The sequence below is a fragment of the Nicotiana tabacum genome, chromosome 18, assembly GCF_000715075.1.
Source record: "Nicotiana tabacum cultivar K326 chromosome 18, ASM71507v2, whole genome shotgun sequence".
In the NCBI taxonomy this organism is placed as follows: domain Eukaryota; kingdom Viridiplantae; phylum Streptophyta; class Magnoliopsida; order Solanales; family Solanaceae; genus Nicotiana; species Nicotiana tabacum.
The window spans coordinates 40782181-40800799 of record NC_134097.1 but is presented as its reverse complement, the minus strand read 5'-3'; the positions used below and the strand labels follow the sequence as shown (position 1 = coordinate 40800799).

Sequence of the window (18619 nt, the reverse complement as noted above, 5' to 3'; positions counted from 1 at the left end):
AAACGTTTCATATCATTTCATTCTAAGAAACGTTGGGACTATCTATATACGGTCGAAATCGGAGAGCTCGATTTCGAGGACTTAACGGAACCTTGGGGCTCAAATTCGGGCAGCACGAAGCAAAGATAAGAGCTGACAGGAAAATGCATACCTCGAGGGAGCAAATCAAAGACCCGGCATGATCTGCCTCGAGGGCAGTACAATTTCGATGACACTTAAGAAAGAGCGAGAATTTCTCAAGGACACGTGGATCAGGGAATAAATTAAGGGATAAGATTTGTACGAAATAGTAGAAGTCCATACTAGGTTGTTATACAACTGTACCAACAGAATTCTTTGCCATAATTGGAAATGTACCATCTTAGGGTTTTCACCTTCTATATAAAGGGGACACCAATCTTTGTAAAAGGGACATTATTCACTACAATAGAACATTCTACTTTGTTTTTCTTGTGCTCCACAATTATTCTTCAGCTTTATTGTTTTAACTTTATTGTTCTTGCTATTTGCTCTTAACTCACCTCGAGGCCCCCGAGATAATCGAACTCGAGGTCCCGTTACTCTAAGTTCTAACAACACTGGTTTGGTTCATCAATCCTTCTTACTTAAACCTAATATTACTTGTATTTCACTAATATTGGAATATATCACATGTCTTTAAAACCACAAATCACCTCTAATTGTTACTCACATTTTTCGAGGTAACCAAGGATACATCGAACACATCTAAGGGGTATGTGCAACAATGACATGATCCTTAATCGCAGAGACTTGAAAACTTTCAAAAATAATAACTATATTTATGTGATTTCTCTAGTTGTGTTTTTCTTTTCTTTTCTTTTTTTGTAAAAAATTTAGGCGAGGGGGTACATACAATGCTTAGCGTTTCCCTTGAGCTAGGAAGAGAAGAAATGCAAATAGCGCGAGTACAGATGGGTTGTTAGAAATTGTGTGAAGGAGGAGTTTTTGGTGTGATTATTGGTTAGGTTAAAGTAGGTGATGCCACAATGAAGTAATGGGAGGAAGAGGAACTTTTCCTATTAAAGAAATTGTATTTTTACAGAATATTTACACCGAATTAATTAATAAATGTAAGATATTATACGTTCTAACAAGAATTTGATATTTACAGATAATTTATTTTTAAACTTTTCATTTTATCTTAAATTACAAGATTTTATAGTCACACAAATATTATGGCATGCTTATGACTGCAACTCTACAAATTAGATGAAAAAGACGTTCTTTCTTTTTTTTAAAAAAAAAACTTTATGGCCAGTCAAACAACTTTAGATAAAATGAAAAGAAGAAAATACTATGTGTTCTTACTTTACTTTCTGCTTGTTTTAAGTTACATAATTTTTGTTTAATGTTCAAACCTACTTTATAAAAAGAAGGCGATTAGTTTCTTATGGATCAAATCTGCTTGGGATTCAAATGTTCCCAAACAAATTAAGCTTAAGAAATGGCTACATTATACCATAAGTACCGTTGGTAACAGAGTACATATTTATGTAACAAGTTTATCAGACATAAGCCCAAAGAAAATAAAAAATGCGAAGAGTAGGGAAGTAATTTGAAAGGGATTAAGAAATTATACAACAAATAGAAGGAAAATAGCAATACTCTAGCAAAATTATTTTTTTATAAATTACGTAGCTGGTATCTAGAACCCGCTAACCCAATTAATCCAGATTTGCGCTTAGGCTCACTAATAGTGTAAAGACACTGTCTACCAAGAAGTTCTCAATTCCCGAGGCTCGAATCGAAGACGTGATTAAGGGCAGAGGGATCCCAACTATCTCACAAATGCCACCATACCACTAGCAAAAATCATTGGTCACGTTAGAAGCCGGAGGAATCTCAAAATGCCAAAGCCTTCCTACACTTGTCACCAAATTTTTTCTACACAAAAATAGCTCTGCGTAAACTTTCTCAACATTACGATCCACATCATGCAAAAATATATGTGTAATCCCAGATCCCTTCCTATTCCTTGCCATAACAGCAGCAGAATAAATAGCTGACATTCTTCCTGGTGCTTTATCAAAATAACCTTTTGGACCATCAATCATAATCATGTCCCATTCTTTATCGTACACTTCATTAGATAACATGTCCAATGCTAATTTACATTTATGGTTACCTCGTAAGAATGATTTCTTAGCTGAACAATCTGGTTCCTTATGGTAATGTTCGATTAATTTCTCGGCCTCCGACAACTTTGTACGATAATTCACGGTGTTGGTACGTAGGAATGGCACGTCTTTTATTACGGCCTTGACCCATTTCGGATCTTCTTCTAGGAATAGCGTGGTGCCACGTGGATTTATAGACGCCCACATAAACGAGTCATGACCTAGCCCGAATACCAGAAAATTACACGGGGTTAGAGATTTGAGAACGTCGAAGGATACCTTGATCTCGTCCAACGTCTGTTGTGGTATCACTCGTGACGTGGCGTAATGTAGGACGGCATCAACTTTTAGTTGTTGGGACATTATATCATCATTCTTTGTTGAGTTCGTGTCCGGGAGGATCCCCGGACCTACTAGTACCGGAGCTCTGCAGAGGATGGAATTATTTGACATTCGAAACAAAATGGAAATAATTAATGCGGTGCAGACTAAACCTACGATTGCTAATTTCAACATGTTCTTGGAATGAGTGTGAACAAGATGGATGTTGGAAAAAAATGGATATGCTGAGGAGAAATTGACTCTCCTCTCTCTCTCTTTATTGGGTGTGTTATTGAAATGTTGAACATAAGAGGAAGGTGAAAATATTTAGGTTTGACACCAATTTTGGGAGACCTCATCTCATATTATGTTTCAATGAAAGTTTTGGAAAGACTATAACTTTATGTTGATTGCCTTTAATTGGATGTATAAATAAACCAAGTGGTTTCCTCATTGAGTAGCTAGTGAATTACACCATGTAAAATGTTCCAAATCTAATGTTTGTGTTATTATAAAGCAAGTTTTGAGGAGCCTTAGCCTCTCAAGCCGTCCAAGTGTCCGTCTTCTATGATAAATAGTTACGAATTTATGATATTGGATTTCAGATAATTAACTTGGAAATATATGTGAAAATGATTTCTTAGGATCAGAAGTCTATTTCATTATTACGGATTTTTTCTTCTTCTTTTGTATAACTATATGTAGTCCTGATTAATCTAGATTCACACTGTGTAATGCCTAATAAATTTTAAAAACGCTTTCTATCAGAAATAATCTCTATTCCCATGACCCAATGGACAATTATCTTTTAACTATCTAAATTATACTACATCAAGTTTCAAGTCCAATTTCTCTTTTAACATACGCTTCGCGAAATCAAAGGAAACTGTAGAAACGACAAAATGTCTTTATCTCCCATATAGGTAGTATTAAGTGCAAGTGTAGTGAGAATTATTTGTGGCTACAGCATGCATGATAAATACGATTTTTTCTAATATTCGTCATGTAATGAGAATTAAACCTTTTTAAAATTAAAAGAAATATAATCGCCTCTTACTTGTAGGCGTGTGTGGCACATGTTACATCTAAGTTTTAATGATGACAATAGTGCAAATCTAATCGTATCTATTTGATTGCAGGCAGAAAGTAGCAAAAAGGGAAGTTCAAAGGCAACGATATCAGAATGGAATCGAGATCAAAGGCAGCATGAGCAATGTTGAATCAAAGGAAGTCAAAGCCATCAAAAAGGAAAAAAAATCAGTCCAGACGTTTTATTCTCAATCAAAGGATAACGAGGTTGTCTCAACAAGGAAACATATCAAGTATAGTTGCTAAGGAAATTTCAAGCCATACTTCAAGGACTAGATTAGAATCAGAAGATTGATCAATCAAATCGAAGCTAAAAATCACTTCCAAAATTTTGGATATGAAAAGGGAATGACGTAAATGAATCCAGCCCATCTCACGTGGAGGATTCGGAGGCACCCTTTGGGTTAAATCTCTTAGAGGATTCTGTGTCTTAATTAAAGATCAATTTGCAATGGCTATTCAATATCTCCTATAAGAAGACGGGCAACTTCGAGAAGAAGACTCATGCAACTACACAAACTATTGTCTAAGCCTTTCTAGTTCTTAGTACAAATACTATATTCTTGAGTCTACAAGTGTCACAAAAGATAGGAAGAGTTAGAACACAACAGAGAGTTGTGCCAACATTACAAAGATCATTGTTGCTGAATATTGTTGACGGTGAATGTACTAAAATAATCACTATTGCAATCCTTTATCAAAGATCTAAGAGAACCCTTGTGACACAAGGGAACTAGAGGTAGGTACCACACAGGTACTGAACCAGTATAAAAACTGTTGTGCCTTCTTTACCGTTTCGTTTGTTTATTTCATTCCTACTGAAATTATTCACTCTACAAAACCTAGTCGACTAAACTCACACTTAGTCAACCAAAATTTTAATTGTCCATAAAGGAAGTCAAAGCCATCAAAAAGGAAACAAAATCTGTCCAGACGCTTCAGTCTCACAAACTTTGCTTAACAGCTAGTGAAGAAAAGATCATGGGATCAAACACAGTCGTTGGAGCGCTATTTCAAGAAGGAATCTCTCAAGTACGACCTCCATACTTCAACGGGCAACACTTTTCTCACTGGAAAATATGTATGGAAACATACTCTATGTCATATGACATTAAGGTTTGACGCGTGATCAAAAAGGGAAATCTTCCAATTCCGCCAAAGAAAGATGAAAATGGTCAAGTCATAGTATCAACTGATCCACTTGACTTAGGTAACTACACTGATGAATAATCAGTTGTCATAACAGTGAATGCCAAAGCAAAAAATCTGTTGTATAATACTATCAATGGAGAAGAATATGAAAAGATATCAAGTTGTGAAACTGCTAAGTAAATATGGGATAAATTAGAGGTCACATATGAAAGAACCAATAAAGTGAAAGAAACAAGGATCAATCTCCTTGTTCAGAACTGTGAATTATTTTAAATGAAGGATGAAAAATCAGTAGAGAAAATGCTTTCAATGTTCAGCAAAATCCTTAGAGATTTAAAGTCATTTGGTAGACCAATAAAAAGTAGAGAACATGTCAAAAAAATTCTAAGAAGTCTTCCCACGATTTGGCAACCCAAAGTTATTGCTCTAGAATGTCAGGATCTTGACAAGATGTCCTATGATGAACTTAGAGGTGATCTAATTGCCTTCGAAAAAACTCGCTTGGACAGGCAGGTTCAACAGGAAAAGAAGAAAACGGTTGCATTCAAAGCAAGTGTGGCTGAACCAGAAAATGAAGAGGAAGAGGAAGGAAGAGAACATGATGAAAACATAGCTACGCTCTCTCAAGTTGTAACAAGCATGATAAGGAAAAACAAAAACAACAAGAGAGGTAAATCTAACTTCAGAGAAGGAAGGATGAATAATGATAATGATAAAAATGATGGAAGATGCTATGAATGTGGGAAACATGGACACATTCAAGATGAATGCCCCGCTGAAGAAGAAACTCAACAGGAACTTTCAAAAGAAAAAGTCTTTCGGAGCCTGGAGTAATGAAGAGGAATATGACCATGAAGAAATTACAAATATGTGTTTCATGGCCATAGAAGAAGATAGCAATGAGGACTTAGGTGAACTTGGGCTCATGGCAGACGAAGGAATAAATGAGGAAGAAGACTCAGGTGAACTTGATCTTATGGCAGACGAAGGAACTAGTGAGGTACGTCTTCCTACATGTCCTAATTGTTATGAACTTCAAGAATTTGTTGATATTGCTCTTGTAGATATTGAAAGAGTTCTAAATGAACTCAGAAAAATCAAAAGATAAAAGAAAGAATGGGCCTTGAAGTTATATGCTTCATATGAAGTTAATGAACTTCAACTTCAACTGAATGGATTGTGAAAATCCTCCAGTCATAGTTCTGTCAAATCAAATCAGATTGCTCCTATACATCTTTGATTAGGACTAGAAAGCATATTGCATGCTCCTATTGTGGCCAAAATGGTCATAACACTAACGATTGCAAGAATAGAATCAGAGCAGAAAGAGGCTCTGAAAATCTTAATAATCATTCTTGCTTTTATTGCGAAAAACTTGGGCAGACTTCTAACTATTGTAGGTTCAAGGAAAACAGGAGATGGGTCTGGCGACCTAAATCTTCTAATCAAGCTAATACTGAGAAATCTGACCATTCAGGGCCCAAGCAGGCTTGGGTACCTAAAAACAAGTAATCCTTTTTTTCAGGAACACCACAAGAAGAATCAAAAAGGAAAATGGTATCTTGACAGTGCGTGTTCCAAACATATGGCTGATTACAAATAGTTATTCAAAACAGTCACCAAACTAGATGGAGGAATAGTTAACTTTAAAGATAAATCAAAAGGAAACTTAATTGGAGTTAGAAAGGTTCCTCTCAGCTCAACATGTGATGTAGATGAAGTATACCTGATTGATGAACTTCGCTAAAATCTTCTCAATATAAGTCAACTATGTGACAATGACTATGAGGTTTGTTTTAAGAAACATGGTTGGTTTATAGAAGATGAATCAGGTAAAGTTATTCTTTCTGGTAATAGAGACAGGAATGTCTATACTATTAGTATGTAGACAATCTTGGCAATCAAATTTGTCTAGCATCTATGATTGATGATCCATAGGTATGGCATAGAAAGTTTGGCCATGCTATACTATTCAAAAACTATCCAAACACGATCTTGTCATTAGTCTTCCAAAACTAGATTTTTCAAAAGATCATATTTGTGATGCATGTCAATTAGGAAAACAAACTCGTTCATCTTTCAAAAACATTGTCTCTACTTCTAAACCTCTTCAACTCTTGCATATAGATTAATTTGGTCCAACTAGAACTGCTAGCATTGGTGGTAGAAAATATGCTTTTGTCATTGTAGATGATTTGTCTTGTTTCACTTGGGTTATTTTTCTAAGTCATAAAGATGAAGTTCTAAGAAATTTTAAAGTTTTCTGTAAGAAGGTTCAACGTGAGAAAGGATACTACATTTCCACTATCATAAGTGGCCATGGAGGAGAGTTTGAAAGCATGGCATTTGAAAACTTCTGCAATGATTAAGGAATCTCTCATAACTTCTCTTTGCCAAGATCGCGTCAATAGAATGGAACGACTGTTGATACCCAATTGTTTCATGTATTTTTAAATATGCAAAATACCTTCAAAATAGCCTATATATGCATATATAACTATATCCCAAGGTTACATTATTTTTCCTTAACTTTTTTTTTCAAAGATTTTTAAATCAATTCACTGCCCTATTTTATCAAGAAAACCCCAATAATTATCCCCAAAATAATCATTTTGGTGATTCATTTATTGGAGTCTCATGTTTATACTAAAATATAGCTAAAATATATTTTTACATATTTTTTACAAATTTATTTAGTATTTTTAAGGTTAAAATTGCATAATTGCAATATTAGTCATTTTTAGGTTTAAATTTTGTCTCATATTTACAAAATGGGATCTTATATTTTTAAAATGATACTTATATATTATAAACCATTTTAGTGCTTTCAAATTTATTTTCAGAAATTTATTTACTATTTTTATATAAATTAAAGGGGGGAAGGGGGGCTATTTAACTTGTAGCCAAATTTGGCTTTCAGATTTAGCCTAAAATCAAACAGACTCCAACCTAAATTAAACCAGCCCAAATATCCAAGCCCAATCCCTAAATCTACCCGACCCAACTGGATTAAATCTTGGCCGTTGATCAATTTTGATCAACGGCCCAGATTCATTCTTACCAAATTAAACCAAACGACCCCCCCAAACCCCACTCATTCCTCACTCAATTGACTCTTATCTCTCTATCTCTATCTCTGGTTCTCTCTAGAACCTTCCCCCTCCCCCTCCGCTCTGATGAGCTTCACTCACCTTCTCCGGCCATTTTCTTGCCTGAATCCATGGTGGTTTCACCACCTACCAGCCTTTTGTGGCTCCTCCACGCTTGGTTGCCGAAGTCTCATGACCTGACCATGAAGAAGCTGGGCCCAGAACTTGCTTGATTCAAGTTCCATGGCCATCTCCGGCCTTGGTCCGGCAAGCCATGTCTGTTCGAGCCTGGCCTCGACTCCTCATACTTAGATCAACGACTATCCAAGCCTTTCTCACCGTTTGGGTTCCTCTGAAACCCTAGCTTTTGAGGTTCTTCTAATTTCTTTAGATATGTTCTAGATCCATGTTTTCCCTAAACTTTTAAATGATTTCTTGATATTTCTTTCAAAACCTTTATTTTTTTCCGATCTAGGGTTTTTGAGTTATTTAGATGTTTCTCTGATTTTCTTTTCTCTTGTGTGTCTCTTCTACTTTGTTCTTTGTGTGTTTCTTCTACTATGTTTCTTCTGCTGTGTTCTTGTTAGGTTTCTTCTACCATGTTCTTATCAATTTCCTCTACTGTGTTTTTATATGTTTCTCCTACTGTGTTCTTATTGAGTTTCTTCTACTATATTTCTTTATATGTTTCTCCTGTTGTGTTCTTGTTAGTTTTTTCTACTAGGTTTCTTATTAGTTTCTTCTACTATGTTTCTTTATTGTGTGTCACATGTTGTTCTTTTACTATGCTTCTCATGAGTTCCTGCTACTGAAAGAGCAGGTCAAAGGTCTCAGTTCCTTTCTGAGACCTCTGAACTTGTCTCAATTAGTATCTTTTTCCTTGATTACTTGTCCTCTCATCTCTGCACTCGATTGATGGTAAAAACCTTAGAATTTGGGGATTCATCCGAGTTTTGAGAACATTGGCTATAGATTTGATTAAACTTCTTTGATTCCAGAAACCCTAACTCCTTTAGACCTATTTCGAGTTTCTGAACTGAGTCTTGAAATCTCGGTTTCTTTAAGCTATTCTAATTTTCTACTAAACACTTATAAGGTCCTTATAATGGACCCTTTATATGCTATTTGATACTATCTCTTCTACATTACTGACCTATATGACTACCATGATCTTACAGTCTATTACCTACTGATTTTGCAATGGCATGACATTTTTTTTTTGCCCTAAATTCAGCCTAGCATATTTGTGTGCTTTTTATATGTACTGAACTTCCCTCTAAAAATGGCTTTCAATTTTGATTGATTTCAGACTTCCTTTGTATAAGTTTGATTGATTTCTTTCCTTTCTGCTGACTTCCCTGTTACTCGATTTGAGTCAAAAACTTTCCTTAGCTTTTCTGACTTGGTTCATTCATGGACCAATGATTACAAAAATCTTTGACCCCTTGATTTACTATATACTGATTGATCCTTACCTTATTTGTTTTAACCGTGTATTTCAAAATTCTTCCCTTAATTAAACCCCTATGTATTTACCCCTAATTGCCTACTTTGCATAAGATGCTTATTTGATTTCATTCCTTAAATAACTTTTACCATTTAAGTCTGAATTCCTTAATTAAAGGAAGTCTTGTATTGATTGATTTTAATTGATATCCAGTTCCTTAATTGTTTTCTTACCTTATTTCTGCCTATTTTTTCACACTATAAATACATGACTCTTTCATTATCAAAAACATTCATCACTCGTTGTCTTTCTGAACTTACACTTACACTCAAAAGTATTCTCTCTTGTTGCTTGTACTGTGGCCTATTCACAAGACCTACAGCATGCCTTTCTTTTTTTGCTTCTTTAAAACTGGTATGTCCTGATTTAAGCTTTTTAGAACCACAACAATGTGTTAATTTACTACTTCTATATCCCTGTCTGCTTACTGCTTCTGTGTGGTTCAACACTACTGATTTCTTTTTGTCTGTCTGTTATGAATCCCAAACCCCTACCCCCTATATGGTTTGTGGCATGGCAATATGCAAATTATTGTCCATGAATTAAACTTGATCCCCTGGGATCCTAGCCTCTAATAATGTGTGTTCTAGCAGGCTTATGGGTATGCTAGCATCCTTCATTGTTGGGCATGCCTAAAGCCTGCCCTTGCCTAAGCAATAGGCTCTTTAGAATCTCCCCATTCCCTCGAACCCTTTATGTGTGTTTATTAGTAGTTGTTTCCCTCTCCTTTTCCCCTTTAGCATTCTATTCTGCACTTGCACACTTTCTTAGTCTTTAAGTTCTGCCCCCCTCTTGTGAGCCTTACCTTTGGACCCTTTGAGTTCCCTTTGAACTTGGACAATTGGGGGCTGGCCCTTCCACACTGCACTTGTCCTAATCTGATTATACATTTGAGTGTGAGCATTGCCCGGAGTCCCTTTGAGGCTCTTAGAGAACTTTGACACACTCAAATGGGAGAAAGGCTTTGGGTCATGATCTTATGGAGTTGGTTTACCTCATATTTCAGACATGAAGTCTGAATTAGGATCTCCTTTGGTTGTACTTTTATTTATATTTTCTGATGTATTTTTTACTTTATTTCGGGCTGTAATAATTTGTAATAAACTCTTGGGGATGGTTAGTGAAAAAGGGGAAGGTAACTATGTATGCAAAAAGGGTAGATACCATGTCTATAGGAATTTTGAATCTGCATATAGAAATCATGCTTATAGGTGTTTGGAAATTTGCATATGCAAATAGAAATCATGCCTATAGTTCCTTCTGAATTATGTATATCCTACATTCATATAGAAATAATGATCATAGGGCTACTATATTCATATAGAAATCATGCCTACAGGATTGTCTAAATCTGCACGATCAATTGCACCTAGAAATCATGTCTATAAGTCTTAAACAAATTTCTGCACCTAGATATCATGCTCATAGGACTTAAACATCCAATTGCACCTGGATATCATGTTTATTCAGCATCTAGATATCATTTTCATAGGTTTAGAACAAGTCCTCTGCATTTTTATACCATGTCTGCAATGTTCAAAATCAACTACGCATAGAAAGCATGTCTATAGGAATTCCTAATCGAATCTGAATTGCTTTATTCACGTATAGAGCTAATAACAGGTACCCTCAGTTGTAGAACTTGTAACCTTTGTTAAAACTTGCCTTTCTTTTAATAATCTGACTACCCTTTTTAACTAGTACGTATTCAGTTTATTTTGCTTTCTGAAATCAGTAGATATCATGCCTATAGGATCTTTGTCCAACACTTAGGCAAGCTTTAGGGTAAAGTTATAAACTGAATCTGCTCTACTAACTACAACCAGCAGGCAGGCCTAATTCGGGCTTCTTATCTGAACTATGTAATAAATCAGTCTGCCTCAACCTTTAAGTTCTTTCATATCTAGTATTTAATCAGACCCTAAATAGTGTATGTAAGTCATGCTAATTACATGCTTCTTTGTGTAAGGAGGTATATCTGAGCCTCTACCTGTTATGTGATTTCCTTAACTTGCAATACGTGTTTTGTATGTCGCCTTGGAATATTTGCCTTTGAAATTACAGATAAGCCTAATATCCCTCCCCTTTAGCATTAGTAGTCCTAAATGCTTCTGGAACTAGTAGGATTGGGACGCGTAATAGCATGCAATAAGTAATCGAGACCATTTTGCGCTTTAATACCTTAACGGGGTGGGAAGAGTAGATTTGGATATGATGACCACATGATAATGTCACGTGTAGCCCCTCATTAAGGAGTGATTACCGGGCATTATGTGGGGTGATCCATATTATTAATAAACCTAGGACCCCTCTTTCCCTTTGTTTCTTTGTTTCTTCTAAAGATTTCAAACTATTTCTTTTAAGAAAAATCAACTTTCTTTTAGTTCTTTCCAACTTTGTTTATTTGTAAACCACTACGTGAAAATCCCCTCTTATTTGAAGTTTCATTTGCCTACATGTTATTTGCACCTAAATTCATAATAATAGTCTGGCCGGGAACCACACTAGTGGATCCTAAGGGGTGTCTAACTCTTTCCTCTTGGGATAATTTCAAGCTTTTACCCAATCTCTGGTTACTCAAATCAAACCCTCTTGGTGTCCTAATGCACCTTAATCATTAGGCGGCGACTCTTCAAGTCAAACCCAATTCCCAAAAGGAATGAGTTGTCCTCCCAAATGTAATAAACCTGATTTCGCGAGAAAAAAGGGGCGCGACAGCATGGCAACTCTGCTGGGGACTTTTAGGCTTTTACCATTTCAGATTATTATTGTGAATTTATGCTTCTTTATGTGCAATTATCTGTTATTTCTTTCAAGCATTCAATTTTCTTTTCGATTGCAAACTGACTTGTCTTTTGTTTCTTTCCTTTATTACTTTCCTTTATTGCTTTCCTTTATTACTGCTTTAAATTATGAAGAACTGTTGTATTTACTGCTTTCTTAACGTGCAAATACATGACAACCTGCTTTAATCATTGCATAAGCATGTTTTCAACATCATATTCTACTTGTGCCAAATAAAATACTATAGCAACGCTTATAATGAGTGGTTGCGCTCTTCCGATATTATCACCCCCCTAAATCCGGAAAAGGTGTATTTGCGGTAAAACCAGTCGATCAATAGTGTAGTCGATGGTTCCGTGCCTTTTCCCCTTGAGTTGTCCGCTCAAGGGTACCAGTCTAAAACCCCATAGAAACCTTACTCTATTTAAAGTATGCATGCATCATAGTCAAACCTAGCCAAGTCAGTTATGTTGTCCGCATAATGACTCTTTAAGATAGCCTTGTCCAAAGTCCACTGGATTTCCCCAAAACCCAAATAGACACTACCACGTTCTGTGCATTAATTTGAAGAACTAAATATTTTTATGCCAATTGTTTATATTAAATAGTAGAGTCCGGTGGGGGTAAGGGCCTAACCTTGTTTGTCTTGCAAAAAATGAAGAACGAGGTCCCCAGTTTCGGTATGGTTAGCACGCCCCCACTCTTTCTAGACTAGTGGAGGAGTCTTCCATCAGATGACCAAATAATAAGTGGAAAGAGAGGGCCGCTAGATCTAGCGAAAAGTTGGAATATCTAGAATACAGTCTTCTGGAATTAGAAGGAAAAGTGAGGAAGAGAGTCACCGACTGCCAGAACGCTGAGGGAAACGAAGGAGATTACCTGGCAAAGGCATTTTTACTGACGAACCTACGCGAACTGGAGGATTTTATCAACGAGAGCATTCAACCTAAGGAAGGTCCTTCTGGGACCAAGTAGATAGGAGTTTTTCCTTTTTCGCTTTACAAAATGTAATAAGGCCAACGGCCACTAGTGCTACTTTACTTCCTGTTATTTAGTGTCGATTTGGGATTCATCTATTTTTAATTAATGAAATGAGGCATTTAGCATTCTAAGTTCTCCAAATCAACTTGTCGCCAGGCCTACCTTGGGCACAAAGAGGTTCCCAAATAGGACACGATTTACATTCTTGCACTATGTGTTTAATATCACAACATTTTCTTATAATCCTCACTAACTTGTTATCTTTTTTTTGTTTTCACTTTTGTTTTATTATTCCCCTCCCTAAAGGTTAGTTCGTACACTCTAGCAACATCATCTTATTCAACGAGATCCAGGGGCCCTCCACCCACTCCTCCTCTTAGTCCAGTCAAAAACAAAAAAAAAGGAAAAATGGAAGATTTGAACAATGCCAGAAAGGAGAACTCAACTGAACGGGTAGAGGTCACTCATGGTCATGGTACTCTGGTTCCTAAGGAAAGTGCATCCCAACTTGAACAAAAGCTGTTGAAATTCCAAGAAGAACTTGATCAAGTTCGGAATCTGGCAAATCTGTCATTTTCCCTCACCACTTCGGACGTTAATTTCCCAAACACTCAGAACCCCGCACCTCCACAAAATATCCCAAAACCACAAAACTATCCCGTTCCTCACCACCACTGCAATACTTGCCACACTTCCAACAATACTCTACTGCTTATCCCAAAACCTTTGAACTCCACAAATGACCATTTCCACACTCATCGTAACACCCCCCATCTACGTGGAAACCATGCCACACTCCACTCAACCCATCTCAAGCGCACCCGAGTCTGATGATAAAGACTTGCTCATCAGGAATCTGGCTGAAGAACTCAAGAAATTAACTAGCCAAATTCAGGGCGTCGAAGAAAGTAAGGGGATTGAAGGACTGAACTACGAAGATCTTTGCATACAACCGGATGTCGAACTGCCCTAGGGGTAAAAACCTCCAAAGTTCAAGATGTTTGATGGTACAAGGGATCCGAGAGTCCATTTGAGAACATACTGTGACAAGCTGGTCGGAGTAGGGAAAGACGAGAGGATCCGCATAAAACTTTTCATAAGGAGTCTGAAAGGAGATGCTCTGTCTTGGTACATCAGCCAAGACCCGAAGAAATTGTCAAACCGGGTAAGTATGGCATCCAACTTTATGGACAGGTTCAGGTTCAACACAAAAAATGCACCAGATATGTTCTATATCCAGAACCTAAAGAAGAAACCCACAGAAACATTCTGCGAGTATGCTACTTGCTGGAGATCCGAAGTTTCTAAGGTCACACCTGCCTTAGAGGAAGAACAAATGAATAAATTTTTCATTCGAGCTCAGGACCCGCAATATTATGAAAGACTGATGTTGATTGAGAACCATAAATTTTCTGACATCATCAAGTTGGGTGAAAGTATCGAAGAAGGCATCAAAAGTGGTATGGTTACAAACTTTGAAGCTTTGCAAGATACCAATAAGGCCTTACAGTCTGGTGGTACATCCAAGAAAAGGGACATAGGTGCCGTAATGGTTGCATAGATAACCAAATCCCCTGTCAAATACCAAACCTATCCAATGCCTCCACTCACATATCAGCCTACTCTGAACTACCAAGCACCCTCACCCTCCTACTAAACTCCACCACCTACTTATCAATCACATCCACCTCTCACATATCAGCCTACTTCACCCAGATATTCCTAACCCGCACATGTTTACCAATCCTACAATACTCAACCATCCCACTATCAATCACCTCCCACACCTCAAAACTTTCCTAGACCTCGACCAAATTTTGACCCGTAGACCTCCCAAACAGTATATCGCCATTGATGAACCTATTAACCAGTTGTACGAGAGACTTAAAGCTGCTGGTTATGTCACCCTTATCCCTGCTGTAACCCCTGAGAACCCCTCTCAATGGGTTAACCCAAACAAATCATGTGCATATCATTCCGGCATGAAAGAGCACATATTGATGAATGTCGCTCCCTAAAAGACAAGATCCGGTCTCTCATTGACAACAAGATTATTATGGTGAAAGAACCCGCTCCGAATGGCTGCAATAACCCTCTGCCAGACCATAAGGGTGGAGGCATGCACATGATTGAAGTAGAGGATGATTGGGATCCTGAGGGATCAATCGGGCTGAGCGCAGAAAGTGACAACCCAAAGAAGCCAATAGTTACCTTGAATCCAATTGTGGTCCAGATTCAACCTTCTGGGGATGCTGAGATAAACATGTATATGCCATTTGAGTTTGAAGCAACTGCAAAAGGCACCAGCGCCAATTGAGGTTGAGTTCGTGTCTCCAACAAATGCACCTGCACCATTTGAAGTTACGGTTTTTCCTTCCAAAGCACATGCTCCGTTCGGAGTAAAGCTAGGCACGCCAATTCTAGTAGCAATGTCGGCCATGACACCGTTCCATACCAAGGCTATACCATGGGACTATACAGCCGAGGTAAGGAAGGAAGGCAAGGGTAGGTTCGAGGAAACTGTCGCTGCATAGGGTATGACGAGAACTGGTAGGGTCTACACCCAGGAACACTTAGTTGAGTCAAGCAAGCAAGCCTCCTATCGGTCACCCATCATTGAGACCGGTTCGGATGATCTTTGGAGAAAGATACAAGCCAAGGAATACTCGGTCATTGATCAGCTGAACAAAACATCGGCCTAAATCTCCATCCTACCTTTGCTACAGAATTCTGAGACACACAAGAATGCTTTGTTGAGGGTATTAAGTGAAGCATACGTGCCAAGCAACATCACCGGCGGAGAAATGGCCAACATGGCCGGACAGGTGCTGGAAAGTCACAAAATTACTTTACATAAAGATGAGCTACCACCTGAAGGTTTGGGTCACAACAAAGCGTTGCACATCACTGTGCAATGTGAGGACTACTTTATCACTAGAATCCTGATCGACGGGGGTTCCAGTCTCAGCATTTGTCCACTAGTAACACTCAAGAAATTGGGAAAAGGATTGCACGAGATTAAAGATGGATCTATCAACGTAAAATCCTTCGACGGTTCCCAGAGGTCCACTATTGGGAAAATTAGTCTGTGTTTGCAAACGGGACAAACTTGGTTCGATGTTAACATCCAAGTGATAGACGTGCCAGCATCTTACAATCTGCTGTTGGGACGGCCGTGGATCCATGCCGCTGTAGCTATAGCATCAACGCTGCATCAGGCAGTGAAATTCGAATGGAATCATCAAGAGGTGATCATTCACGGCGATGGTAGCAACCCTATATACAGTCGCCAGACCATTCCATCGATTGAAGGAAGAAGGAAGCTAGGAGGAGACACTTACCATCACATCGAATGGGTGAATGCCGTTGACAAAGACAAATAGTGGGACAACAAGATTGAAAGTATATTGAATTGGTGTGGGTACGAACCTGGCAAAGGGCTCGGTAAGAACCTCCAAGGAATCGCTAAGCCCATAAAGCTCAAGAAGCATGGCACTACTTTTGGTCTGGGATATGAGTATACCTGGGAAGAATTCAACAGTTAAACACCACCGTGGCGTGGTCCTTACTATCCATTGGAATAGCCAATACCACATTTAGAGCAGACTTTCCAACCGGTAGATGTTATCTATGGGTCAGAAGAAGAAGCACTCGTGGCGGTAAAGAACTTGTTCTTAGAGGACAATGACATGGACTATTGTGTTGTTCTCGAGGAGGAGGGGGAGGAAGGCCCTTCCATACATGCCGTAAGCAGAGGGGCCAGCCTTAATAACTAGACCATCAGGACAACCAGAGCTCGACGAGCCTCGGGGTAGCAAGGCTAAAATAAGCACTATTTTTTATTTACTAAAAGATTTTATTTTCTCACATGTTTTAATTCCTGCAATAAGACCTTCAATGTTCAAAACAATTATGCAATTTTCTTATGAATCAACGCTTATTACTTATTATTTTTCTCTCATTACTTTACTTATACAACATTACTATTACTTATCTTGATGAACCAATGACTGTGACATGCAACGAGACAATGCAACAAACGGACATAGATTCAGATGAAGATGATACACCAGAAGAGATTGTTAAAGAAGTTGAGAACTTTGAGAATAGGCTGAAGTACAACCTCGACGAGACTGAGATTGTTAACCTGGGAGATGCAGAAAATGTCAAAGAAACACGAATCAGCATTCACTTATCACCGTCAGAAAAGGAAGAGTACACAGAATTTATAAGGGAATATGAGGACATATTCGCCTGGTCGTATAACGATATGACTGGTCTGAGCACATCTATTATGGCCCACAAACTGCCAACCGATCCAGCATGTCCGCCGGTCAAGCAAAAGCTTAGGAAGTTTAAGCCTGATATGAGTTTGAAAATCAAGGAAGAAGTCACTAAGCAGGTCAAAGCTAAGGTTCTCAGGGTAGTGGAATACCCAACATGGTTAGCTAACATTGTGCTAGTGTCGAAGAAGGATGGGAAGGTTAGGGTCTGTGTCGACTACCGGGATCTCAACCGAGCCAGTCCGAAAGACGACTTCCCTTTACCAAATATACACATCCTGATTGACAATTGTGCCAAGCATGAGTTGTAGTAATTTGTAGATTGTTTTGCTGGGTATCATTAGATCTGGATGGATGAAGAAGATTCTGAGAAAACGGCTTTCATCACGCCATGGGGGATGTACTGCTACAAGATGATGTCGTTTGGGTTAAAGAATGCAAGGGCTACCTATATGAGGGCCATGACTACCATCTTCCATGACATGATACACAAGGAGATAGAAGTGTACGTAGATGATGTTATTATCAAGTCCAAGAAAGCCACTGATCACATGGAAGATTTGAGGAAGTTTTTCAATAGATTGCGAAGGTACAACCTGAAACTAAATCCTGCAAAGTGTGCATTTAGGGTTCCTGCCGGAAAACTACTTGGGTTTATCATGAGTCGCCGAGGGATAGAGCTGGATCCATCAAAGGACAAAGCTATTCAAGAGTTTCCACCACCAAAGAACAAGAAGGACGTAATGAGTTTCTTGGGGAGACTTAGTTATATCAGTCGGTTCATAGCACAATCTATAGTTATCTGTGAGCCAATCTTTAAGATGTTGAAGAAGGATGCCACTACCAAATGGACTGATGACTGCCAAAAGGCCTTCGATAGAATCAAGGAGTACCTGTCAACACCACCAGTTTTGGTCCCGCACGAGCCAGGTAGACCTCTATACTCTACCTTGCAGTATTGGATGGAGCATTCGGTTGTGTTCTGGGGCAACATGATGAAACAGGGAGGAAGGAGCAGGTCATCTATTACCTCAGTAAGAAGTTCACCCCATACGAGGCTCGGTATTATCTGTTAGAGCGCACCTGTTGTGCTTTGACTTGGGTAGCTCAGAAGTTGAGGCACTACTTCTGCGCCTATACTACATATCTCATATCAAGGATGGATCCTTTGAAGTACATCTTCCAGAAGCCCATGCCCACTGGAAAGCTAGCCAAGTGGCAAATCCTATTGAGTGAATTTGACATTGTCTACATAACCAAGAAAGCGATCAAAGG

The 18619-nt window shown here is 38.3% G+C and overlaps 1 protein-coding gene across 1 annotated transcript; it reads right to left on the bottom strand.

Annotated features, from left to right (window-relative positions):
• Nucleotides 1–1495: 1495 nt before the first annotated feature.
• On the bottom strand, nt 1496–2921 carry LOC107827165 (arabinogalactan O-methyltransferase 1-like). Its single transcript, XM_016654248.2, has one exon. It carries the CDS (start codon nt 2652–2654, stop codon nt 1824–1826), a length of 831 nt encoding a protein of 276 aa, XP_016509734.1. The 5' UTR covers nt 2655–2921; the 3' UTR covers nt 1496–1823.
• Nucleotides 2922–18619: the final 15698 nt, after the last annotated feature.

Coding starts and splice junctions, on each gene's coding strand:
- LOC107827165 (XM_016654248.2), bottom strand. CDS start 2,654: ATGTTGAAATTAGCAATCGTAGGTTTAGTCTGCACCGCATTAATTATT.